Source organism: Lissotriton helveticus, chromosome 4_1 (assembly GCF_964261635.1).
Source record: "Lissotriton helveticus chromosome 4_1, aLisHel1.1, whole genome shotgun sequence".
Lineage (NCBI taxonomy): Eukaryota > Metazoa > Chordata > Amphibia > Caudata > Salamandridae > Lissotriton > Lissotriton helveticus.
In genome coordinates, this window is record NC_136063.1 from 841765262 (window position 1) to 841793181 (window position 27920).

The 27920-nt window shown below is 48.7% G+C and overlaps 1 protein-coding gene across 3 annotated transcripts in view; it reads right to left on the reverse strand.

Moving 5' to 3' along the window:
• MIMS1 (mitochondrial inner membrane scaffold 1) overlaps positions 1–27920 on the reverse strand; it is a 181132-nt gene that overhangs the window by 43197 nt on the left and 110015 nt on the right. For all 3 annotated transcript variants that reach the window (XM_078687506.1, XM_078687504.1, XM_078687505.1), the window contains exon 4: positions 22645–22756. In XM_078687506.1, the coding sequence (XP_078543632.1) occupies positions 22645–22756 (112 nt within the window). The remainder of the gene's footprint in view (positions 1–22644; positions 22757–27920) is intronic.

A 27920-nucleotide genomic window follows, 5' to 3' on the forward strand; every position in this document is an offset into this window, starting at 1 on the left:
AACCTGCCAGGTGTTGAACCACCAGGGTAACACCCTGATGTTCCACCCACTGCCAGAGGCGCAGAGCCTCCTGGCAGAGAGTCCACGACCCCACCTCACCCTGTTTATTGCAGTACCACATGGCGGTGGTGTTGTCCGTGAACACCTCGACTACACTCCCCCGGACAGAGGGGAGGAATGCCTTCTGTGCAAGTCGGATCGCCCGCAGCTCCAGAAGGTTGATGTGGAGCTTGGACTCTGCCGGAGACCAGAGGCCTCTGATCTCCGCATCCGTCACAACTACGTGCTCCGCTTGAGGTAGGGAGAGGGATCTGCTAACCCAATCGCGGTCCGTGAGCCACCACTGCAACGGTCTTGCAGTGCCCTCCGAGATCAAGACATGGTCGGACAAGTTGCCCTGATGCTGGGCACACTGAAACTCCAGGTCCCACTGCAGAGCCCGCATCCGCCACCAAGCGTGATGCACCAGAAGAATGCAGGAGGCCATCAGCCCCAGAAGCTGCAGCGTCAACCTGACCGAGACTCGGGATAAAGGCTGAAAGATCGGAATCAGAGCCTGAATATCCCAAACCCGCTGTTCGGGAGGATAAACCCGAAACTGCGCCGGGTCTAGAACCGCTCCGATGAAGAGGAGCTTCTGAGAGGGACACAGGTGTGACTTCGGCACATTGATGGAGAACCCCAGCAGGTGCAGGAGGTCGGCAGTAGTCTGGAGGTGGCTGACGACTGTCTGGGTAGAGCCCGCCTTCAACAATCAGTCGTCGAGGTAGGGGAAGACTGAAACCCCTAACCTGCGCAGATGAGCTGCGACCACCGCCATCACTTTCGTGAACACCCCTGGGGCGCTTGTAAGGCCGAAGGGGAGCACGCTAAACTAAAAGTGCTCGTGGCCTACCGTGAACCGCAGGTAACGCCGGTGGGCCGGCAGGACGGGGATGTGGAAATAGGCGTCCTGCAAGTCCAACGCTACCATCCAGTCTCCTGGGTCTAGGGCAGCTAAGACCTGAGCCAAAGTCAGCGTCTTGAACTTCTCCTTCCGGAAGAAGCCGTTGACGTTCCGTAGGTCCAAGATAGGGCGTAGGCCCCCTTTGCCCTTCTTGGGTACCAGAAAGTAGTGGGAGTAACAACCACACCCTACTTCTGGCCCAGAAATGCGCTCAATGGCCCCCTTGGCCAAGAGGGCCGTAACTTCCTCTTGCAGAAGTTGCAAGTGATCCCCTGACACGTGGTGGTATTGCGGTGGCATGGCTGGAGGGGTCGCCTCGAAGGGGAGGGAGTAGCCCCTTCGGACGATTTGCAGCACCCACATGTCCGACGTGACAGTGCGCCAGTGGAAGAGGTGATGGCGAACCCTGCGCCCCACTGGCGTCACATGGGCCTGAAAGCACGGACTAGGAGGGTTTTGAAGCGGGTGCTGCAGGGGAAGGTGTGGACTGGCCTCGCCGTTGTCCCCGACTGCCGCCACGGCGGTTTCCATGGCCGCCACTGAGCTGTCTAGTAGCCTGCAGTGCGTGGCTGGCAGCACGTGTCGGAGCGCCCCTTCCTTGGCCACGAAAGAAGCGAAAGGCACCAGTTTGCTGGCGTGGGGCCGAGAGGCCCAAGGACTTGGCGGTAGCCCTGGAGTCCTTAAAACGCTCAAGCGCATGGTCTGCCTTGTCGCCAAAGAGGCGACGGCCATCAAACGGCATGTCCAGAAGGGTGGCCTGGACATCAGCCGAAAAGTTGGCGGTCCTCAACCAGGCGTGGCGTCGAACCGCCACCGTCGTTGCCATCGCTCTGCCCAGTGAGTCCGTGGTATCCAGCCCACACCGGATGGAATAGCGCGCTGCATCTCGACCCTCAGCAAGGGCTTGGGCAAGTTTAGTCTGGGCCTCCTCCGGAGATTGTGGCAGCACGTCCGCGACCGTGTCCCACAGAGTGTGGGTGTAGCGGCCCAAGAGGCATGCGGTATTGACTGACCGCAGTCCCAAACTCAGGGACGAGAACACCTTCTTACCGAATTGCTCGTACCTCTTGGATTCCCGATCGGGCGGAGCCGTTGGGAATGCAGTCTGGGAAGTAGAGGCCTGGATGACCAGGCTCTCGGGGGTGGGGTGGGTGGACAAGAAGCAAGGGTCGCCCGGGCGGTAGCGTCTGGCCACGTTCCTATCTACAAGCTGACCTGTAGCGGGCTTGGACCAAGTGCCCAAAAGAACGTCACACAAGGCCTCATTAAACGGCAGCAGAGGCTCAGCCGAGCTTGCCTGCAGTTTAAGGACCTCAGTGAGGAGGTTAGACCTCACGGCCGCGTCGGGGAGCTCTAGGCCCAATGCCTTGGCTGCTCGCGTCAACACTACACTGTAGGCAGCCCCCTCCTCCGTAGCCACGGTTGGATGGGAGACAAAACCAGTGTCTGGCGAAGTTTCCACTCCACTGCCATCCCCAAGCTCATATGTCCAGTCCTGTTGAGACTGGCACTCCTGTGGCAGAGGGTCCACAGACCCCTCCCAATCTCCCTCGTCACCCATTACCTGAAATTCAGGTTCAACGGATGGGGCCGGTTCGTGGAAGTAAAAGTCTCCATACGACGTCGAGAGCGGCGCCGGAACCGAATCAAGGGCAGGATCGGGGACGGTGTCGCCCTTAAGCGGCGCCGGTGAGGTCATGAGGTCGACCGGCGACGACCTGGATCCGGATCCAGTGAGGGCCTGAGGCGCCGGAACCGAAGTCGCCGGCAGCGCCGGGGCCGAAGCACCCGACGGCGTCGGGGCCGAAGCCCCCGACCCGCTAGGCCCTCCAGCCGAGACCGCTGGGCCCGAAGGCGCCACGGAGCCCGGCGGAGAAGGGAGAGACCTCATGGCCATGAGGTACCGCTCAATCTCCTCTGGCTTCGCATCGTGCCCAGGGACAGGAAGGTATGGGGCAGGTTGCGACGCCCGCGACTCCGTCGGAGGCGCGTAGGTGGTGTCACCCGAACCCCCGGCCGCGTCGCGCGAGCGTCGAGGTGGGTCGGAAGAACGATGACGCCTTTCCGACCTCTCATGCCTCTTACCTGAGGGCCTGGATCCTGAAGACCGATGCCGACTCTTGGAGCTACAAGGGCTCCGACCACGCGACCGGTCCCTCGACCTCCTGTGGGACCGGGACCTTGAACGGCACGGGGCTGACTGCCGGAGCTCAAGCCGCTTTCGGGACCGCTCCCGCCTAGCCTTAGATATCAGGGCCCGGCAGTCGGAGCAGGTTCTGTCGTCGTGATCGAGGCCTAGACACTGAAGACACCGGCGATGGGGGTTGGTAACCGACTTCAGTCGGCTGCACTTGGAGCAGGGTTTGAACCCGGGCATCCCTACCGGCACCGTAGGAGTCGAGGTACTCGAGAAAAACAGATCAAAAGATCAAAAAAGTTTAGTCAAAAAGTGACTAAGGAGTAGAGCTTCTCCGGATCTGCGCTACCTGGCGCGGAAAAAAGAAGAACTGACGTCAGCGCGCGAGGGCGGCGGCTTAGTACTCCGGCGACGTCATTCTGGCGCTAACGACACCGACGACGGACGCGGAGCCGCAGACGACGCCTACCGACGGGCAGAGGTATTGCTACGCAAAAGTTTCCGGATCCAGTCTGACGCCTGGGGATATTCCAAGGTAAGGAATCTATCACTAACGTGTCTCTTTCAGATCCTATTGTTCTACCTTCCCCTGCTCAAGCTCAGCTCAGCTCACCAGCAGTGGAGCGGAATCGTATCTGTGGTCGGCAGCAGCACTAGCTTGCTGGCAGACCCTGGTAGGCGGTTACCAGGAGTACTGGGGGCTTCCCGGAGGACCCCTCCAGTGCATGGAATCAAACCTCCAACACCGGTAATTCCTCATGGGACGGCCCTCCACCAGCTAACGTTCCCTGCATCTCTGCCAGTAATCTAGACTCCTAGTACACTTTGGGCATCTCATCCTTCACTCAGTTTGAAGCAGAGACAAAGATGCCTTGGCCAGTGTCTTTTCAGAGTCATGACTGGGACATTTACTTTCCTCTTCTGGTCTAGGCAAATCTGGAAAAGTCTTTTCCTCCCAAGACTAAATTGTTGCCTGTGCTCTGGTTAACAAGGCTGATGTGGTCCATACCATCTAGGCTTCCTGTCCCGGTAATAAACCAGGGGAAATTAAATAATTTGCTCAAGAGAAATCCAGTATTTTGCTTCTCTTTCACCGCTACATCAACCATGGCCTACTAGCTGCTAATTTCTACCTCAACTCAGGCAATTGGATACTAGATGTACTCTCCACTGGCTAAGCCTCTGGTTTGAGATACTTCCTCTCAACCATAGGTCTATAAGCTCCTGATTCTGTCAGGGCAGGAACCACACCTTGATTGATACTAGCTTCCAACACAAACACTACTGTGCTTGGGTGAATTGTCTTCAAGTTCAACTAGTCAACAAACTCACTATCATGGGTGAAGCAGGTACAGCATGTTTCACCTGGCAGTCAAGCATGTAATGCCACTCCTTGTGACATTTAAAACAAGCAACCACTTTAGGCTTGGAAGAACCTTTATGTCCTCCCTTCTTCTGTTGTTCCTCACTAGGAACACAATTCCCTTTCTGTCCTTGGGACCTTGGTTAGTGCCCTGGACCTTACTCTCCAGTTAGGAACCAGTCAGCCTCCCGCTGGCCTAAAGTCAGGCCACTCCAGCCCTCTGTTAACTTATCACTTGCCAACCAACTGATGCAGGTTTCTCTTGATTCTATAGTCAGACCTGACAGGTATGTGGGTAAGCTCACTTATCCTTGGGTTTCGCGGTCACCTTTAACTGGTTAAGAGAACGTAAATACTTAGCCACCATTCTAATTATACACCACACCTTGAAGCCAGGTCTCAAATGGATAATACCTCTTCTCCAGCGGTCTTTAAACCTTTGGCGATTTTTTGTGGACTTCAGTCCAAACCCTTTAATTAGAGTTCCTTCGTTCACACAGAATTCATTTGTTCAAACAAAGGCATCCTTCCGAAGACTGCAATGTCTTCCATATGCAAGCAACTTATTAATGTAGCTGCCTCAGACACATAATTAAAAACCTGAGCTCTACAAGCAATCTCAAAACTCGCAAACTATTCTAACATATCTTACGCTTTCACATGATGTGCAAAGGTTCTTTGGGAACCTTGGAAAGTACTTTTGAGTGTTGTTAGTAGAACTGCTTTTCAACGAGATGTAGCTATTCATGCTGCCGTCATGAGCTTCTTATTCTCTAAAGCAATCTCTCTAATTCATGCTTCTTTTCTCATGCTACCCTTTTCTGTCTTCCTGGGCCCTTTCTTCTCGTCTTTCTCCCTCCTTCTTTCTTCGTGTTCTTGGTGAGCTAACCTTGGGTTAAGGCATCTGTGCAGCACCAATCACGGTTCAGCTGCAAGTTACATAAAGTTCAGAAGTTACTGAACTCAGTTCAGTATAAGCCTCTCAATACAGTCTAACCACAACACAGGTCTCCATGTTCTCTCTGTGGCTGGCTAAACCGGCAGAACAAGTCACAACTCACTCCTGCTTCTGGGAGAAAATATGCCAGTTTGCAGAAGCAGTCCTCATTCAGGGTAGAACACAGCAGGATTTTTAAATGAGATGAACATTATTTTGAAGAACTCAATTCATACCAAGAAATGCAAGATTACATTGAAGAATGTATTTTCATATCATGAAAATTGACTCTGTATATTGGACTACACCTTAATATGACATGAGTAGCCCTGAAGTTCCTCAGCAGAAAGGAATGCAATGCGTTGATACTTGATGGAATAAAGAATAATCAAGTTTTATGGAGCCAATGGGATATCTATATGTTGAGTGTCTAAAATTAACTACATAATCCCAAGATTTGGAATAAAAAGATGGGCTGCCTAAATGAATCAGTAAACATTTTTGTCAACTTGGCTGAATGATTATGATGCTCCATCTCTTTCCTGGGACAAGCAAACATTATTCATTGAGTAAAAAATGGAGAGTGGGCAAAAAAAGAAATGAAGAAGTAGTGGTTATCATGAAAAAAAACAGGTCTGGGCACTTGCACGCTTATTAAAAAGACAATCAGTATTTGACCTAAATTTGGAGAAGGTAACGCATCACCTGGCTTAGATGCAGTGAGAGCTACCAGAGCCCATTCCTAGGGTATTAAAACACTGGTCACGGGGGTCTCTGCAAAATTGTGACTCCTCAAACTACTGCCCATTATTTTTATAATTCACTGTACTTCTGAGCTAACAGTCTGGTATTGATTTCTTTCTAACGGTTTGTGTTAAATTATGATGGGAGGAAAAGGGAAATTATCCAGTACAAAGTTTCTGCTACTCATCTTCTTTTCATTCAGTTTCTTTTTTTCTTTGTATGCTTGGGAGAAGACAATAAAACTAGGAGCAGGTTCTGAATTCAAGAGTAGGTGGATGGTGGTTTTGTTGCTTTTCCTTTAGTGGATTTTCAGTTCAGAAGTACTCGGCTAAGATATCACAAATGCAACTAACAGGTGCCAGGACCCTGGATGGAGACAAACTTAAGTTCAGAAGTGAGGAATATGGCAGAAACCCCAGCATCCAACTTTGGAGAATTTGTTTCAGGTATCCTGATCAAGCCAAGAGGTCTCAGGCCAGTTTGGTTGGTTCTGAAAAAGCAAAACCACTGCTGGCAAATGTGAAAATGTTGAGGAGTTCCACAGACCCAAAGTCTCACAATTTTGTGTTTCCCACTGTGAGTTACTTACAAATTCATGGTAGAAGGCAGTAACTCTCTTACTGGTATCCATAGGTGCTCTGACTCAGATACTGTGTCTTAACTCTCACTTACCCAGGTGCAACAGTTTCCGAACTGATATGAAGTTCGAGGTCTCCTTTAGTAGGGGCCTTTTCTTGGACACCGACAGAAGACCTCGGAAAACACAAGTACTCACCAAATGCCGGTTCACCAGACATAAGAATTTCTATGCTGTAGACCCTCAGAAAGCCTATCTATTATAATGCGATGCTTGAAGCCAGTTGGGAATGGCATACACTGCTGAGGGAGGCAATTTCTATAAAAAACAATTTACTTGAAAAACATATCTATAATGTTCTAAAGATGAAAATGAACAAAAAAATCTGCTCTGAAAAGTGGAAACCCCCTGAGAAGGCAATCCTTGCGCCCTACCCCACTGCCAAAAGAGTGGAAAAAGTTGGGTTGGTTAAGGAAGCTGCTGCCAACCATACACATGGATGGGTATCACAAACACAGGGAGATGCAAGAACACTCCTACTTTCTCAAAGGGACAGCATTCTTTTTGAGAAAATTTATTTGATCTTGTCTGCTAGTGGGGGCAACTCCAAACCATTTGGGAATGAGGAAGAGTTTGATGACAGAGGAATCTGAATTTTCTTCATATTCCTTACTTATAAGCATGACATGAGGCATTAGCTGCGCCCTACCAAATGTCATGCATCAGAATCCCATGAGTGACTATAATAATAGCGAGTTTTGTAGGGAACGGAAAGGTTTTATTTTTTTCAAAACTAACATTTTCTTCTCCTGTGGCAGACTACTCATTAATCGGGTTCCATTAACTGTTAGGAGTCCGCCACCCAGTGTGTGAGTGTTTCTTTTGCTTTTTACAGCAAGCCTGGTTTAGAAGGCAGATCTTAAGATGTTTCCATATCTGTAACTCTTAAGGATCTTTCACATGAACTCTGGCCCCAAAGACCAGATGATTTTATGAATTAGGAGTGTTACTTTAAAATCTTTTCCTACAGGTAGTCTTAATGACTTAAATTCGTAAGGGGTCAAATGGGGAAGAAGTTGTAGAATGGAAACTTCAAATACCTTTTGAAGCAAGGTTTTTAGTGGAAAGAGGCCGATATACATGAGTGACGGTTTGATGAACTGCTATGACAGGAAAGAGTTTGAGTGGTTTAAGGTAGGTGTGAGTATTCAAGGACCTTTCAGGGTCTCAAAAGGTATACCTAATATCCTGTGAGAGTCCTACAAGAGTGTGACACACATTTGCACAACCTTCGAAAAATACTCCTTTCTACATATGATCTTGCACCCAACGCACATCTGTGTTTCCTTGTGATACCCAATCAGAGATACAACCATTGAGAGAAGATCAATAGCCAATTTTCTGGAATTTATAACTTTTGAAAACGCAGCAGACATTAAAGAAAAAAAAAATAAGAAAACAAAATATAGTCCAAAATGATATTAACATCGTGAAGAACAGCCTACCACCTACTGAACTTGGGCAAGGATCTCCACTCTAATGTTGAATCACATAAAAGTGTACGTGATTGGAGAGGTAAACATTTGTGAGGATCGAGCTCAATTGAAAAACAATGAACAGTCCATCTCAAAAGTGGTTCAATAAAGAATTACATGGACTAATTTGAAATGTATATGAATATTAAGAAATGGTTCAAAGTACCTAACCCTGAACTTAAAATTAAACATTTGGAGAACATTTTATATGGAGAATTTTATTTGAGATAGAGTTGTCCTGCAAATCAGAATCAGACGTACCTCCATCTGATATTTCCTTCCTAAAGATACAAAGTTCTAGGAAGGATAACATTTGGATAATTAGAGCAAAAGGAGGTGCTGAAATTATATCATACTACTTAATGTGGGTTGCATCAGAAGCCACCCTTTCATTGGAATCTCCAAGTGTTAATGATAATTGCCTAACAGGACTTCTCAATCTGGAGAAGGTTAGTTCAACAGAGTATAAAAGATCACTGAACGTGCAGGCGGCCTAGACGGCACAGTGTCCTCCAAAATAATAATTGAAAATGCTGAACTATACTTAAACCTTTGCTGGCAAAAAATTATATGTAGAGCCTTTAAGGAGGGAGTCCTGTCAGATCCACTAAAAGAGTCAAATTCAGTCTTCGTTAAAAACCAACCCTTAATCCTCAGGCTCACGCTTGGAATAGGACCACTGACAAAATGCGTGAATGGGAAAGATCATTACGAGTATTAGCTAAGTATTTACTCGTATGGGGATTATTATTCAGATTTTCATCCTAAGAGGCACAAAAGAACAAATTACTTACCTTTGGTAGGGCTGTTATCTGGTAGAGACTATATCTAGCTGCAGATTCCTTACCTCTTGAATTTCCTCAGGCACCTGACTGGATCTAGAAGATTTTTCGTGACCAGTACCTCAGCGTGCTGGTAGGTGGCTTCCATTGGCTCCGCATCCATCGTGGGTGTCATCCGCACCGTAAATGACGTTGCAGTATCTATATAGGTGTCACCCTAGCACTCTAACATCAGTTACTTTTCACAACTTTCCACGTCAGAAGCATGGCGCAATGAAGAACACTGACCACTAAAGTGTCAAAACTAGGGTCCTGAAAGGGGTCATCCCTGTGCCTAAAAATCAGTTTGCAGAGCGGGGAGGATGAGTGGGTTGGTATAAATCTGCAACTAGATATAGTCTCTACCAGATAAGGCGTTAGCGAAGAAAAGTAAGTTGTTCCTCTGATAGAGACTTCTAGCCTCAGATTCCTTACCTTTTGAATAGATACCCAAGCAATACCATCACCCGAGGAGCGTCTGCCAACTAATTTCAAATGAGAAAATCCTTCAAGACCGAACGAGTAAAGTGCTCATCCCTGTGGACCTAACTGTCCAGCCAGTAACGTTTAGTGAACATGTGCAGGGAAGCCCACTTTGATGCCTGGCAGATATTCAGGATTGGAACTCCTCATGCTAACACAGTGGGGGCGCTTTAGCTCTGGTGGAATGAGCCCGCAAACCTTCAGGAGGCTGCTTCTTGGCCAGTGCATAGCAGATTTTATTGCAGAGCATGACCCATCTGCAGATGGTCCGCTTATGCACTGCCCGAACTTCCTTAGAGCCAACATACCCCACGAAGAGTTGGGCATCCACCTGGAACTCTTGTGTGTGGTCAAGGCATAGAAAACGCTCTTTTTGGGTCCACATGATGGAGTCGTTCCTTCTCTTCTTTAGAGGGAAGTGGAGGAGCATAAAAAAAGGTAGGCAAGGTGATAGATTGGCCTACATGAAAAGGGGTGACCACTTTTGGTAGAAAGGAGGCCACTGCGCGAAGCACCACCTTGCCAAGATAGACAGAGTTAAGTCAGTTAAAATGATAAGGCCTGCAGCTCACTAACTCTGCGGGCAGATGTAATTGTCATAAGGAAGGCTGTTTTCAAGGTGAGAAGCCTGAGGGGACAATTGTGCAGAAACCCTAAAGGAGCACACATCAAAAAAGTCAAAACCAAATTAAGGTCCCACTGTGGCATAATGAATGGTGAGGGAGGAAAGAGATGACTAAGACCCTTGAGGAAACCATGTACAATAGAGGACTTGAACAAAGAAGGTTGATCAGGCAACTGCAAGAAGGCAGAACTGGCAGAAAAACAGCCTTAATATTGCCCAGAGAAGAGCCCGTCTGGGCAAGAGAACGAACGAAAAGCAGAACTTCAGAAAGAGGGGCAGAAAGGGGATCAACTGATTTTTCTGCACAGCATGCCACAAATTCTTTCCAGCGGCAGGCGTACACCGTCTTGATGGAGGGACGCCTAGCTGGCAAGATGACAAAACAGACTTCGAGAGGAAGGGCAAAAGCTGTGAACTGTTGCAACGCAAGAAGAGAGTGGACAGGTTTAGGTGGAGAATCCTTCCCTGCTGCTGCGGCAGAAGATCTTCCCGAAGGGGCAGTAATGCTCGGTAGCTTGGGAGTCGGAGTCACAATGATGACTTGGGCCCGGTTGTTTTTTTATGTTCTTGACAACTCTGGTTAGCTCCTCTCGAGATAAAAATCGTCTCCGAGCGAGTGCTGCCTTGGAAACCTCACCGTGCAAAACTGCTGACATTGCACATTCTCGGCAGAGACAAAAAGATCAAACCAAGGCTTTCCCTACTGTTGAAAGAGACCTTGCGCCACATATGGATGTAGAAGCCATCCGTGATCTGCTAGGCATTGTTGGCTGAGTTTGTCTGCTCTGGCGTTCAGAGAACATGTCAGGAGATGAACCAACAGGGATATGCCCTGATCTTCTAGTCATGTCCGGAGGCATAGGGTTTTTGACAAAGGTTCCACAACCCCACCCCACCCTGTTTGTTGCAGTACAACATGGCAGTGGTGTTGTCTGTGAACACTTGTACCAGCTAACCCCTAATGCCAGTCAGATCGCACTGAGTTCCAGCAGGTTGATGTGGAGTCCGGATTCTAGGGGAGAACAGTCCTCTGATCTCCACCTCCCCCAGATGGCCATCCCATCCGAGGAGGGATACATCTGTCACTACCATGAGATCTGATTGGGAAGGTAGAGGAGTCACCTCTGATCCAATTGAAGTTTGTTAGCCGCCACTGCAGATCGTTCGCAGTTCCCTCCGAGCTCTTGACCAGGTCAGAGAGATTCCCTTGATGCTGTGCCCACTGGAACTTCAGGTCCCACTGCAGAGCCTGCATGTGCCATCTGGCATCTCTCACCAGCAGGATGCAAGAAGCCCTGTAGCCCAGCAGCCTCAGAGTCAGTCTCACAGAATCCCAAGAAGGGCTGAAATATCGGTTTCGTAGTCTGAATATCCTGGTGTTGCCTTTTGAGAGGATAAGCCACAAACTGCACTGTGTCCAGAACAGCTCAGATGGAAGGGAGCATCTTAGAGGGCGTCAGGTGTGACTTTGACACGTTGAAAGTGAACCCCAGTGAGAGCAGAAGGTTTGCCGTAGTCTGGAGGGGTGTGACGACATCCTGGGGGGAGCCCACCTTCAGTAGCAAGTCATTGAGGTAGGGGAAGACTCGCACCCCGGACCTCCGCAGATGAGCTGCAGCCATCACCATAACCTTGGTGAACACCCGAGGGGGCAATGGTAAGTCCAAAAGGAAGCAAGGGAAACTGAAAATGCATGCAGCCTACCGTAAACTGTAGATAGTGTTGGTGGGCAGGTAGGACGGGTATATGAAATTAAGCATCCTAGAAGTTCAACGCTACCATCCAGCCTCTTGAGTCCAGGGCAGACCAGACCTGAGCTAACAACCATTATGAATTTCTCCTTTATGAGGAAGAGATTGAGAACCAGAAAGCAGCTGGAACAACCACAGTCTACTTCTGGCTCCAGAACCCTCTCTATGGCTTCCTTGGCCAAAAGAGCAGAGGAGAAGGGACAGATCATCCGTCAGCCAGTCGTGAGATTGTGGCGTAGGGGGAGGGTAGTCTTGAAGGGGAGGGAGTAACCCTTTCGAACAATCTGTAAAACCCACCTGTCTGATGCCAACTGGGCGCTCATGGTGGTAATGGGGCAGACTAGGAGGGTTTGAAGGCGGTTGCAGAAAGGCAGCTGGCGGACTGGCCAAACCGCTGCAACCTGACCCACGAGGTCAGTGGGTACAACGCCTTTTGCCACGCAGAGGCTGGAGAGCCTGCACAGCAGGGTGGCTGGGAGAGAATTGGCGCTCGAGAGCCGATTCTGCCTTGTCTCCATAGAGAAGAGTGCCATCGAAGCGCTCTCCATAAGGAAATCTTTGGCATCACCCGAAAAGCCAGTTGTCCTCAGCCAGGTGTGGCGTTGGAGAGCCACTGTCATGGAAACTGTTCTGCCTAGCGAGTCGATCGTGTCAAGTCTGTATCGAATAGTGAACTTTGCAGCATCTCTCACGTCGGTTACAGCTTGGAAAGAGTACAGGCTGGGCATCCTCCGGGACCTGTGCCAGCACTTGAGCAACTGCATTGTTAATAAGTGTGGGAATAAAGGCCCAAAAGGCATGCACTGTTCATAGACCACAATGCCGGGTTGGTAGAAGAAAAATATCTTCTTCCCAAATTAGTCCAGGTTCATGGATTTCCTATCCCAGGGATCAGTAGGGAAAGTGCCTTGAGAGGTGAAGGCTTGGACCACCAAGCTCTCAGTGGTAGGGTGCTGCATAAGTAGGTTTGATCCCAGGTACGGGCGATGGCGGTCAATCTTCCTATTCACAGGAGCTCCTGTGCTGGATTTGCAGCAGGTACCCAACAGGAAGTGAGTGAGGGTGTCACTGAATGTGAGTAAGGGTTCCGACATGGTGACACCCGCTTGCAGTACCGCTGTCAAGTGATTAGTCTCGACTGCCACCGTGGATAGCTGAAAGTCAAGAACCTTAGTCTCCTTTCGCACCACCATTGCGTGAGAAGTTCACTACTTCCTTGACATGGTAGGGGGACAAAACATATCCAGGTTGCTGGCCTCACCCAGGTCCTAACACCAGCCCACACTGTTCTTCCTCATAGGGCTTTTATTGTAAAGGGTCTAGTGACCCCTTCCAGTCTTCCAAGCCCAAGTCAATGAAAATAAGGCACAGTCTCTGACCTAAGAGGCAAGGCTCCAGTCTGCGTTGGGCAATGCCTCTCTGGCTCTGTGTTAGAGTCTGGAATGACAATAGGGGTGGCAGTGTCGGGAGCATCGGCATCGGTGCTGGGGAAGGTTGAGATGGCACACCCGGCAACGGTCCACATCCAGGAATGGATCCCTGGGGTCCCACTGGAGCCACAGCTGGAGCTGCTAGCATGGAACCAGATGGGCCCCCTTCCGACCCCGCGGGCCTGTTGGCACATCGACAGGGTTTGGCTGCCCAAATAAAAGGCACCAGGGCCTCATAGAACTTTTTCTGTTTGGCGGGGGTCAATACAGCCTTTGGAAATTCAGGGAGTCACGGAGTTGACCCAGATGCATGTTCCCGGGAAAGAGACCTAGAATGCAGAGGCTTCCTCATCTTGTTGGCCAACTGACGAGGAGAAGTCGAAGAGCACTTCGACTTCTTGCTCTTCTTTTTGTGCCTCCTACCTGAGGACTTTGAATGGAAAGAGGACGACTTCGGACTTCGTGAATGATCCCAAGACCACCTTCTTGGCCGGGTTCTCTACTTTTGCGGAGTCACATATCGGATCACTAGCAGCTTCAGGGACCGCTCTCTCCAGTCTTCCGGGACCATGGCCCAGCAATCGGAACTCGACTTGGTGTTGTACTCCAGACACTAAAGACAAACGAGGTGCGGGTCCGTCACCAACATCGGTCGGCGACAGGCACCACAGGGCTTAAAACCCGATTTGCACGATGACATCCGACACACACCAGGAAGTAAGCCTCAAAGATAGACGACAAAACATTAAAAACAAAAACTGTAAAAAAACAGACAGGTAGCTCTTCTCCAGATCAGCACTGGCTGGCGCGGAAAGAAATGAACTGACGTCAGCATGCCTGGGTGCAGACTATATAGGCACTGCAATGTCAGTTCGGGCGCAGATGACACACATGACTGACGCAGAGCCAATCAACGCAATCTACTGGTGCACAAGGGTACTGCTCACAAAAAATCTTCCAGATCCAGTCTGAATCTGTGGCTAGAATTCTCTATCAGATGTTGCCCTACAAGTTGTGAAAGTAAGCCTGTTGTTACTGTGAATAGGGATCAAGTCTCATAGGTATGCTGGATCTACGGATAGACACTCAAACCACTCACCATATCATCCCATAGCAAAATAAACACACACACTGGAAAATGTCAAACCTAAGTTTTTACTGGCCTGCATCCTTCTATCTTTAAAGATCAATTTGAATTAGGTCAGGGATACATTTACATTTTATGAATTTACTAAATGAATCCACTTCACATAATTGCACGCTATGTGTGGTAAACAATAACCTCCAATGCAACATTTGCAGTAAGAAGCAGAATTCAAGTGGCTGTTTGAGGTGCTTTGTTTAAATGCATCCTCACACCACCATTTGACAATTTCGCACTAACTTATGTTGCAAAATGAAGAGATGACACATTTGAAGAAACTGACAAAATTGTGCGGAATTATGTGAAAGCAAATAACGCAAATTCTGCACACAACTAATTAAAATGACATTAGGCAATGTATTCTAAGAGGGCATGTAGGAGGCTGGCTTGGTATGTGGTGCACACTTATTTAATTGAAGCACCCTGCGCTAATGCAGACCACCCTTATTGTGATTTTAGTGGTATTATTCAACCTTAGAAACCTCTCTAAGTGGTAGCTGTGGAGAGCAGCCTTCAGTCTTGCCTTGAAGGAGTGTTAAGAAGCTTGTTTTAACAGTTTAACCGTAGTTCTAATCTTATAGTGTAGGTTAAACAAAGAACCACACATTGTAGGTATATAAATAGTGAAATTTATTATACACTCACTAACACATTGGTGTATCTCCTACCCGGAGATATAAACATTATACACACAATATTTCAAAAGGAGAACAGGTACGTAGCACAAATACACGGTAGTCCCCAGGGGAAGCCCGAACTATATACTAATAACGTGGAATGCGAACTGCGACCAAAGAAGAGACTGGACCCAGAAGACTTAGAACAGCTGGGGACCCAAGGAGCCAACCAAGGTAGGCACCCAGGAACCCCAGGGAGGCCACGTGCAGAGTGGAAACACAGCAGTGTAGTCAATGCTAATCAATGGGGAAGTTGCGGTTGCAGTTTTGCAGAAGCACCCTTCCCAGGGTGCCCTAAAGAAATCCCATGGAATATGGAAGGTTGGAGAGTCACCCCACCTGTGCATACCCCGGAAACCAGGATACCTACACCGTGGAAGCTGAGTGCATAGGTGTGAACTGATGTTGGAAACTGCAGTAGACCACAATGGAGGATTTCAGTGAAGATGCCGCTGGCGAAGGTGAAAGAGTTCGGTGGAATCCCAGGGTGGATTCTTGACAGAGTACCTGCAAGCAGACAGGACAGGGTCTATGCCACTCAGGAGTGACCAGGAGGCACGGGTGACCAGTGACCACCCGAGATGGAAGATGCAGGAGAATTGACTGTGACCATGTCGCTGCAGCTGGGAGGACCAGGCGATGCTGTGGAGGACCAGGCGATGCTGTGGAGGACCAGGAGATGCTGTGGAGGACCAGGAGCCATTCACAAGCTGTTCCACTTGGGAAATCGAGAACCAGGGGGTCAGTGTCCGGTAAGAGCACCAACAAGCCTTGGCAGCAGCAACAGACACCAGGAAAACAGATAAGGTGCAGTGGTGAGACCAGCAAGGTTCAAGGGACTCACCAAGTGCAGGAGAGTCAGAGATGGCACTGAGCAAGCAGAGGAGCACACTAGAGCCAAAGAAGACCCTCAAGAGGACCCACAGGTCGAAGGCACAGGAGTCGCAAGAGGACCTGGAGCAGCTCACCAACAATGCAGGACCACGGTGCAGAGGATGCGGGGAGGACGAAGATCTTGGAAGCAAAAGATGCTAGAGCTTCTTGGAGCCCGAAGATCTCTGGAGAAGAGAGTCAACAAGCCTTGGCAATGGCAAGTCGATGCAGTGCCCAGAGGTATTGCTCCAGCAGTTCCGACAAGGGATACTGGCTTTAAACTTGCTGTGAAGACAGTGAAGGCCTCGAGGGAGCTGCAAACCCACCACCTATGTTGCTCAACCTTTCAGAGTCCGTGGGGGCTCAGGAGCAGCAGACCGGCCAGCTTTGTTGCGGTGCCTGCAGATGCAGGGGAGTGGCTCCTTCATTACAAGGGAGATTCCTTCAGATGTCTGTGATGACCCCTGACCCTGCTTGCAGGTCAGATGACCCCCCCTGCAGCCGAACAGCTCCACCAGTTGACTGCCTGCTCCTGCCTCGTGCGCGAGTTTGCGCCGGCTGCTCCCCTTCTGCCGCTGCTCACCGCCGTGACCCTTGAGTTTGCTCTGTGTACTGATTATTGTCACTGTGGTTGCTCTGTGCACTGTTTTTACTGTTCTGTTTTTATTGTCACTGTAAATCTGTGTGTTTTCGCCGATTCCCGCTCCGTTTTTTTACCGCTCCGGTCCAGCTCTCTCTCCCCCCCACCTTCTTCCCTTCTGTATCCCGCCGCTGCCCCCTCCGGCCACGCCCCCTCGCTCCCGCCTCCCAGCAGCTCTTCCCTCCCCGCCTTAAATGGCGACCGCGGGCGCGCCGAACACACGCCCGAACCCCTAGACCCGGCACACGCCACAATGTCAGACTCCGATATGACGCCAACACTCTCCACGCTCTCAACACCGGCTGAGACCACCGATGCTTCCAGGCCACCTCGAAACGCACCCACGGCCCCCCTCCTGCCACTCCTGCAACTTCACATGCGACAGGACCACCAAACCTCCAAGGACCAGACCCAACCACCTCTGCTGCATACTCCTCAACACCCGCTCCGCACGCAAACAAGCCGTCGAGCTCTGGGACCTGCTTGACACATCCACCCCAGACGTGGCCTTCCTGCCCGAGACCTGGTGGACCGACTCCTCGGCACCCGACATCGCCATAGCCATCCCGGACGGCTACAAGATCTCCCGCAGAGACCGCACCAACGGAATCGGAGGAGGAATAGCCATCCTCCACAAGTCCACCCTCCAGGTCCACACCCTCGCAGATGACTCCAACTCCGCCAGAACACTTGCACTTCCGGATCCACACCGACCCAAACACCACCCTTAGAGGAACACTCGTCTACAGATGCCCCGGACCATCTTCAGCGACTTCATCGCCGACCTCGCCAGCACCCACGCTCTCGCCTCCATGGACTACATCCTTCTCGGGGACCTGAACTTCCACCTCAAGAACAACAATGACACCAACTCCGCCACCCTGATCGACAACCTCGGCCTCCGACAACTCGTCACCGAACCAACCCACGCCGCCGGCCACACGCTCAACCCAGTCTTCTCCATAAGCACCCACATCGCCTTCAACCACACCACCGAACTCCACTGGACCGACCACCGCTGCATCCACTTCAAGAAACCTTCCATGCACCACAGCACCCAACAGCTTCCCCGCCGCTGCTGGAGCAAAGTCACCGAAGACCAGCTGACCCCCACCCTCGCCCAGAACCCGCCCACCGACTCAGACACCGCCGCCCGAAACTCCAGTGGATCGACGCCCCGCTCAGGAAACCCTCCATCAACCACTCCAGCAAAAAAGCCGCCTGGTTCACCGAAGAACTCCAAACCTCTAAACGCACATGTCGGAAGCTGGAGAAGAAATGTCTCCACGACCGCACACCAGACAGCCACGCAGCCCACAAAGACGCCACCTGCAGACATCACCACCTCATCAGAACAGCCAAGAGATCTTCCTTCAAAGCCCGCCTGGACAACAACGCACACGACTGCAAGGAAGTTTTCAACATAGTGAAGGAACTCTCCAACCCCAGTGCCAACACCTACGACATCCCGCCCTCGCAGGACCTGTGCGACTCACTGGCCACCTACTTCCATCGCAAGATCACCGACATCCACGACAGCCTCAACAACTCATCCCCCCTCACCACAACAGACCCCACCCCAAGCGCCAGCTGCACCAACCAGCTGACCTCCTGGTCCCATGTCAGCGACGACAAGACACCCAAGGTTATGAACTCCATCCACTCAGGATCTCCATCAGACCCCTGCCCATACCATGTTTTCAATAAAGCGGACGCAACCATTGCACCCCAACTGCGGAAGGTCATCAACATCTCCTTCGACACAGCAACATTCCCGGAAAGCTGGAAGCATGCCGAGATCAACGCCCTCCTCAAAAAACCCAAGGCGGACCCCAAAGACCTCAAGAACTTCCGGCCCATCTCCCTGTTCCCCTTCCCGGCGAAGGTCATCGAGAAAATCGCCAACATCCAGCTGACCCGCTGCCTCGAGGACAACAACATCCTAGACCCATCCCAGTCCGGATTCAGACGAAACCACAGCACCGAGACAGCCCTCATCGCTGCCACAGACGACATCAGACGCCAGCTAGACAATGGCGAAACTTCAGCCCTCATTCTCCTTGACCGGTCAGCCGCCTTCGACACGGTCTGCCACCGCAGACTAAGAACACGCCTCCAAGAAGCCGGAATCCAGAAGGAGGCCCTGGACTGGACCACGTCCTTCCTCTCTGGCAGAACCAGAGAGTCCGCCTCCCACCCTTCCGATCCAAAGCCACTGACATCATCTGCGGCGTACCCCAAGGCTCATCCCTCAGCCCGACCCTGTTCAACGTCTACATGCCCCCCTCGCACAAGTGGCCCGCCAGCACGACCTGAACATCATCTCCTACGCTGACACCGAACTCATCCTCTCCCTCACCAAGGACCCGAACACCGCCAAAACCAACCTCCACGAGGGAATGAAGGCCGTCGCCAAATGGATGAGGAAAAGCCGCCTGTAGCTGAACTCGGACAAGACTGAAGTCCTCATCCTCAGCCCCACCCCATCTGCGTGAGACGACTCCTAGTGGCCAACCACACTAGGAACAGCTGCTACACCCACGGACCACGCACGCAACCTAGGATTCATCCTCAACTCCTCGCTCTCCATGGCAAAGCAGGTAAACGCCGTCTCCTCCTCCTGCTACAACACCCTCCGCATGCTCCCCAGGATCTACAAGTGGATCCCGACAGACACCAGAAGAACGTGACCCAAGCCCTCGTCAGCAGCAGGCTGGACTACGGCAACGCACTCTACGCAGGAATCCCAGCCAAACATCTGAGACGACTACAACGCATCCAAAACGCCTCCGTCTGACTGATCCTAAACGTCCCCCGCCGGAGCCACATCACCTTCCACCTAAGAGACCTGCACTGGCTCCCAGTCAACAAGAGGATCACCTTCAAGCTCCTCACCCACGCACGCAAAGCGCTCCAAAACACCGGACCAGCTTACCTGAACAACAGACTCAACTTCTACACCCCAGTCCGCCAGCTCCGCTCAGCCAGCCTAGTCCTTGCCGCCGTCCCGCGCATCCAACGAACATCCTCCAGCGGCAGATCCTTCTCCTTCCTCGCCGCCAAAACCTGGAACACCCTCCCCTCCCATCTGCGGCAGACGCAAGACCTGCTCACCTTCAGATGGCTCATCAAGACCTGGCTCTTCGAGCAGTAGCAGCACCCCCCTCCCCAGCGCCTTGAGACCCTCACGGGTAAGTAGTGCGCTATACAAGTTCTTTGATTGATTGATTGATGCCCACAGACCTGGAGAACAATATAGATGGAGCATAGGCACAGATGACACAGAAGACTGTCAGGATGACAGGAGCAGCAGGAGCCACCCAGATGCAATCTCGGTTATCAAAGAAATGTCAAACGAAGTCCAGAGGGCCAGACGGTTGAAGTAGAAGTGGTTTCGGATCTGAACCTTGTCCCATGGCGAATATGAAGAGCCACACACAGGTAAGCCCTTCAGTACCCAAAGGAAAGGGTTAGGCCGATTCAGGGGTCCCTCCCAGAGGAGGAGCTGGACCGAGGGGAGGATACTCCCATGTCCTTTGTCCAGTTTCACACGAGAGCGGGCACCAACGGCTCACTGAACTGGTTCCAACTGGAGTATGCAAGGAGGGCACCAAATGTGCCCGTCAAAGCAGTGTATTGGACTGGGATGGGGCACTTGCCAGCACCACCAGGCTAAGTCCTGTCTGGGAGGTAGCCCTAACTCTCTGGGTCAGGAAACCTATTGCTCTATCTTCCTCTGCTCGAGCCTGGTTCAGCAGCAGAATCAGGTCTGTGGTCGGCAGCAGGACTAGCTTGCTGTCAGACCATGAAAGGCTGGTACCAGGAATACAGGGGGGGGCTCCCTTGGGGAGCCTCCCAGTACATGGGATCCTACATCCAACACTGTATTCGGTGTTGGGGGTAGGAATCCAACATGTTTGATACCAAACATGACCGGTTTTGGTGCAGCCAATATATAGTTAGACATCTTGTAATTGACTTGATGTACACTATATGTATAAAATGGCTGACCGCATTTACAAAGCCTGGAGAATCGACTCCTAAGTTTGTAGGGGGTGTCCATGCAGGGCACCCTCACACTTATAACCAAGCACCCTGCCGTCAGGATTGAAAGGCTTAACTTAGGGGTGACTTATAGGTTTTCAGTGCAGTGACCTCAGATAGAAGGAAACATATCTGCTGTGAGTGGTGCTAGTCCCAGCTCACACAGGCTGCAATGGCAGACCTGTAGTCACAGTTTGAGTGGTCTCTGATGTGTGACAATACATGCTCTAGCCCACGGGAGACCCCCAGTGTACCTATGCCCTGGGTACCGGAGTACCATATACTAGGGACTTCGCAGGGTACACCAGTAGCCAATTAGGAAGGTACCAAAGTACTTACCATAGTCCAATTTAGGGAGAGAGCACAGTGACTGGGGTCCTGATTAGCAGGATCCAGGTCAAACTAGTCAGAAAAACAGTGAGACATCAGCAAAAAGTGGGGGGTAACCATGAAAAAAAAAAAAATATATATATATATATATATATTCATTCAACGCTATGTGAATTGGTGGGATCTAGAAGTGTGGGACTTCATAATTATATGAACTGTAAGTTTATTTAAGTCTATTTTAAACTTACTAGAAACATAATTAGGACTTACAGACCTAATTAGCGCTAGATCCGAGCACATCCAATCCTATTTAAAAAGGTTCCAAGGCGCATTCGAAACGTTGGTCCCTAGCTTGAACTCTTCCAGGTAGAATGATCTAAAATCTTAACCGGAGACAAAAAAAAAACGGGCAGGGACACTTGAGCCGTAGCCAACTATGAACTAGTATATTAAAACGTTGTCAAACAATTGCTATTATTTGGGATTTCTTAGAAAATTTCAACCGCCTCTAAAGGAGGCTCACACAGCCATCTCGCCCAGGGGCATAATTGGTTCATGACTAGTTTACAGCAACATCCTTTTAGCAGGGCTTTCAAATAAATGAATACACATGATTAAAAACATCCGAACTCCACTCTCAAGGCTGTAGCCGGATCTCAAGGTAAACACTATATTGCGCCAGTCCTGCAAAGACTGCAGAGACCACCTGTAGGAAAAGAGTTTAAGCTAACACTCCAAATTCAGAAAATCATCTGGTCGATGGGGCAGTGGTTCCTGAAAGAGACCTTTAGGCTTACAGACACAGGAACATCTTAAGATCTGCCTTCTAACTCCAGCTTGCTGTAAACTAAACAAACGAACAAAAACACATACACACACGCACAGTTGGACTGCTAGCAGTTAACGGAACCAGATTCCTGAGCAGTCTGCCACAGGAGATGAAAACGGACTAAAAAGTGTTAAGTTTTGAGAAAAAACAAATACAATGTTTTTCTGTTCCCTAATTAAACTCGCTATCAGAGGAGAGTTTCATTGACCAAGCAATTAGATACCATATGGCAATATATAAAAATACATTGCAGGATATGTACATTCAGGCCGTTTGAATTTAGAGCATAGCAAGAATAAGAACATTTTTGTAAAGCAGAAAAAGAAAAAAGTTGAAGAGTTCACCTATCACGCTGTACTTCTCACTGCAGCATTAAGACACTTATGTATGTTGCGCACACACCGATCTTCTATCTCAATACCTTTTTCTTGTACCAGTTTCCCTGCAGCACACACTAGCTATACATTTGTACAATGAAAATGTAAAATGTTGGGAATGCCATTCGTGGACATAAGCACAAAGATAAAAGGTAAATTAGTAAAGCGTTTATCTCTCCCAGACTGACCTTGAGCTTCACTGAAATGTTACATCATGCACTACCAATTAGGATGTGCAGCAATATTACCACTACTAGACTGTGAAATGCAATGCTGTAAATGTAAATACAAAAAGTACTTCTACAATTACAGAGCGCCCCACACCAGTCAATTAGAGGATCATAATGACAGCTTCATGGAACAGGTGCTAGATGCGCATACCTTATATAAAGCGTAAGCAGTCAATGCATTTCCGCCCTGAGACTTTTTCAGAATTCCAACAATACTCTCCGGAAGTCCAATGAATTCCAGAAAAGGAATCACATTCACTCCCCTGAAAGAAAGAACCAACATTTTCACTATCCAAGGAATACAAATCAAAACACAAACAGGTTTTGCGATCTGAATAATACACCATTATAAAATAGGCACAGGCGGAAGGGAACCAACATACAGAAATGAGCTCCGACAAAGTCATCAATTTTTCAAGCTTGTGATGCATTTGTTATGGCCCACAGAAACATTCACGAGCATGGCTGTTGGCAATGCAACAGTTCGCCAACCTTCGCTTCGAGGCAGAACCCAATACTTCCTGCCTTCAGATGTTCTGCTACACATCATTATTCGGTGTATTGGTAATAAAAAATAAGGAAACTAACGCTACATTTCCCAGAATACATTAGTTTCAGATAAATAACAGAAATGAAAACATAAGTCTCAACACGGTCTTAACATTTCATCCTCCCCATGCCACCCTCCTAAACAAGCATGCCCTCTATTGCTCCTAGAGCCCAACACCAAGCCGCCTCCATCGTATTCAAGCAATCCATTGTTGAGTGGCACAACCAGTCCATCTCTTTCTCTTTACACCAACAACTGCCCTCTTTGTTTGCCAGCAATATTTGGCTATCAAAAAAGCCCTGTTGCGCAGATTCAAATATTCTAGTTTTTGGATGCTATCCTTCCACTAGAAGATTCTCCCATGCAAGCAGAACTTTCTCACTCCCCTTTCCAGTTATGAACAGGTCTTCTACGAGACACCACCCGTTCTCAGAAAGTTTGTCCCAACACCAGCTCTCAACTATCCGCTTCCCATGACAGATATTACATCTAAAAACACTGTCTCAGGGGTGGATTGCCCTAGGATTTGTTAGAACACCTTTCATATTAATTACATCCTTTCAGCATTTTAGTCTCGGCACAGTGCATTTGCAGTGGACATTCTCTTGCTTCACTTAGGATCTATCATCGGCAGAGGGACGTGTTAATTACCATGGTTTGCAGTCTCCACAAAGGACTGAATGCGTTTTGTATACTCTCATCGTACACCGCTATAATTTGAAGAGTCCCATCACCCCAAAGTTCATACATATTCCTTAATGGATTAGAATGGGGTGCGAATTCCTCAATGCGTTAGATTGGGGAAATATTCAAGGTATTCCACAGCACTACCTTTGACCCCACTGCCTCCCTCTTCAATGACAGGCAAGCAGTCCTCTCAGGTTCACCAGATGGAGTAAATGGGTGGACTGTACTGTTCCATGCGTTTTTCACCAGTGATGGCACATGGTGAGGCTTGGTAAACTGCTTGAACCTCACTCCAAGAGTAGAGAAATACAGGATAATTCTGTAGGCCAACACCAATTATTCAGCCTCAGTATTTGCTTACAAGGACACAAAACATCTCAAAACATTCACTGTATGCCTTGCAGCATACCTCTGTGCTTCTCCTATACAAGGGACCATCTACATAAATTATGGTTTGTCAGACTCACGAGCATATTGCTTCAGATAAAAAAGGTCTCTGGTTTACAAGTGCTTTAAAGTTGCTCAAGATGAATTTGTTTTTATATATCGTGCTGGACACCAGACAGGTTTCAATATCACACAAAGTTTTTTGCAAAAGCTTTAACTGTAACATAAACATCGCCTTTAAAGACCCACTGTAACATTTAGTGACAGTGTTAAGACATTTAGCCCAATCTTTTAGCATTTTAATGGCTGCCATAGATTTGAGTTCAAGGCATGGAGTGGAGATCCTATGAGTTGCGTCCCAGGAGCATATTACACTATTGGTGAATTTTCATTGTTTGTGCCGGGCGCACCTTTTAAAAGGTGCGCCCAGAGCAATGAAATGCACCATATTACCATGAATGAGCTGCCGCCAGTGCAGCTGCAAACTCGCGCTGGGGGCAGTGCATTCCTGTGAAAAACAGAGCAGCTGCTTTAAAGCTGCACTGTGTTTCACTGTGCAAGCGGCAACCCGCCTGCACATTGAAGGGGGGGTTAGAGATCCCCTGGCAGGTGGTTGTAGTGACTGACTGCACATGCCTGAAAGGGGATGTCTGGGGGTCCACAGGGCCCTTGTTCCCCATTCCAGAGGGCTGCTCTAAGGGGGTGCACTGACAGTGCGCCACCTTGTGGGTGGCACACTGCTCATGCGCCTGTGAGCGTCTTTGCCTCTGCGCCTGCTTCTGTAATACGTAAAATCGATCAGGTAAAAAACATTATTTTGTAGTTTGAGTAAATTGGAAGTGTAGAGCCCCTTCACAGGTTCAACTTATGCCCCCTTTGTTTTTTAGATAAACCAGTACACGCCCATAAGAGAATCCCATAAGCCACCCTGGGAATCAACCGCTCCGGCATTACACAACACAGGGACTGTTGTATTTGATTCCATTTTTCTGCCCAGTGGAAATGCTTTTGGAATTGTCTCACTATTGGGTTTGATTGTTTTGTTCCCCGTGATAGCAGCTACTTAACTCAGTTATACAATGTGGATGTTAAAGGATATCCAAGTAGCTGCTTTGTTTGTGAATTAAGACTGGTGACATAATGTTTGTATAATTTGCTGTTTTGTATCACTTGTTCATGTATTGTTTTTTACATCACACTACTTCACCACGAAGTTTGTATGTTTTGGTTTGATCTGTGGCATAAATAAGTGTAATTTGTTCAAGACTGAAACGGATCCAACTTCTCTGACCCATGATTAAAATGTGGAGTGAAGTACATAGAAATGAGCAGCAAACAAATGCCTCAAGCCAATATAAATTGAATTGTTGGTTCATAGTCTGTAAAATTAATGTAGCAGCATTTGAAAGGTGACTGCTAGGGCACTTCTTGCTCTTAGTTTAATACGGCCCTGTCCAGCCGCCTAGGGCCAAACCCCTTGTTACTGTTACGCTTCTGTAATACAGCGCGGGCGCAGAGGCCAAGGGATTCCCTCATTTGTATGGGAAACCCCCACCCATGCAAATGAGGAATACACTCTGAAGATAGCACTGGCGCTTTAAGTGTCCCAGCGTTATCGGTATTACAGAAGGGGATGCACAAACATATGAAGGCCCTTTTGTAATACCAAAGTGGCCCGTGGCGCACAAAGTGGCGCAAACGCCCAGTGCGCCACCAGGACACTTCTGTAACAGGGTCCCAGGTGTTCGACTGCCCTTCTTATGGATACCCTAGCATGTATCACCTAGGTTTCGGGTGAGAGGGGTGTATGTGTATGTGTTGAAGTTTACTTGTAATACAACACCATGAGAAACCTAATATATATGAAAAGGAGGATAACATTTTCAACAACGAAGTAACATAAAACACGTTTTTGGTAACTTGAGCAACATAGTCTACCAGTACTTCAACAAACAAGTCCCTGCTATCATTGATTTAAATACAGCCATCTGCTTTGACATTTTACAGAAGAAGAGTGCCATGCAAAAGCTCTTAAGTACAAACAGGAGTGCCACTCTAACGTTCTCAACACAGCAGGCTGGCATGAGGTGACATTTAAAGATCTGCAAAGGTAACCTTTATCACATCAAGACAAACTAAACTTAGAATGACATTTAGCGTGTCTAGCTCTTGTAAAGGGCAATAATGCCAGCTAGTTGAGGAGGGTACAGGGAAAGAGATAGGGAGGGTGTGACGGACTTTCAAAAGAAAATACTTGTATTTTCAAAATATACAGATACCAAGAGTCATTTTATTCGCAAAATTCATTCAACACTGTTGCTTTACTTTGGTTAAACACACACAAGTAGAGGTGGCAATTCTTTTCAAATTATATCTTTCTGCTACGAGAGACCACTACTTTAATTGCAGTAACGCTACCAGTAACCATTAAATTACAAGTAACCAGAATGCCAGACTCCATATCTAGGCTTTCACTGAATAACCTAATGTATTCTGCTATTTGTAGAATTGCTTCTGTTCCATCCCAAGAACCGATGAACAAAACTAATATGTTACAATGGTTTGCAAAGTGATGGCCAACGATGTTGTTGGAAAATGCTAATTATCCTATAAACATTTCTTCATACTGTGCTGCGCTGTAGATTCACATGCTTTGCATACTCCTGACATATAGCGTTGGCTCTGATGTTTCCAGGTAGTTTTGCTCGAAAAATAATTTTAAGTCACAGGATGGAGGGTCCTTTAGTGGATAATACGCTAGGGCACTGACTCAAAGTTAGATTGCTTTCCGCACAGCAGTTGAAAGTATATATGGAAGGGTAAGTGGACGTATCATGGAGCACCATGTGTATTGTGCTGAAAGAGGTATAAAAGATAAAGAGCTGCAACAAATACAGACTTCCTTATCTGTTCGTAGCATGTGTGGCTGTAGATACACATGCTTTTCGTACACTATAAAGGAGTAACCTCTAGAAGCGGAGGTAAGCCCGTGAACTGTACAGATGTCTGGAAAGAAATTCTTAATGCGGTCTTTTCCGGCCAACTTTAGCCTTTTAATGGTCTAGAATATCTTCACAACAGTGTTTGGAAAACGTGTATTGGGTTGCTCTGGAAGCTGCTTTGCAAATGCTAGCTAGCGGGATATTACCCAACAAGGCCACGGTTGTGACTTTTTTAAAAGCATAACAGTATGTATAGGTAGGGTTCATTTAACTTTGTGATAGCATTTCTGGATATGCTTTACTATCCACCTGGCTATGATGGCCTTTAAGATAGGATGGCCCTTGTATGGTTTTGCAAAGTTGCAAAGCTTGTCTAACTTGCGGAAAAGCTTGATCCTCTCAATGTTTTATGGGAGCCTGTTTAACTTCCAGTGTAAGGAAGTCTCTCACTGTATAGAGCCTGGTTGTGGAAGGAAGACTAGGAGCTCTATAGTTTGACTAAGGAGGAAAGGAGATACTACCTTGGGGGAGGGGGGGTGGGGGTGGGGGGGAAACTTAGGGTTAGTTCTGAGAACAACCATGTCCCTATTAACCAGATTGAAAGGTTGCTGCAAAATAAGTGACAGTAGCTCACTAATGTGCTATAGTGTGAAGTTATGGCTACAAAGGAGGCTGCATTCTACGAGAGAAAATGTAAAAGGGCAAGTGTGCATGAGTTTAAAGGGAGGTGATACATGAGCATTGGCTCTTCGCAATGAAACCATCTATGCGAATTTCCGAAAGTGTTTAAAAATGTGGTTATTTAATCAATAGTTCCCTTTCTACTCCGCTCGCATCAGGCGGCGCCGGGAAACCTCCGGG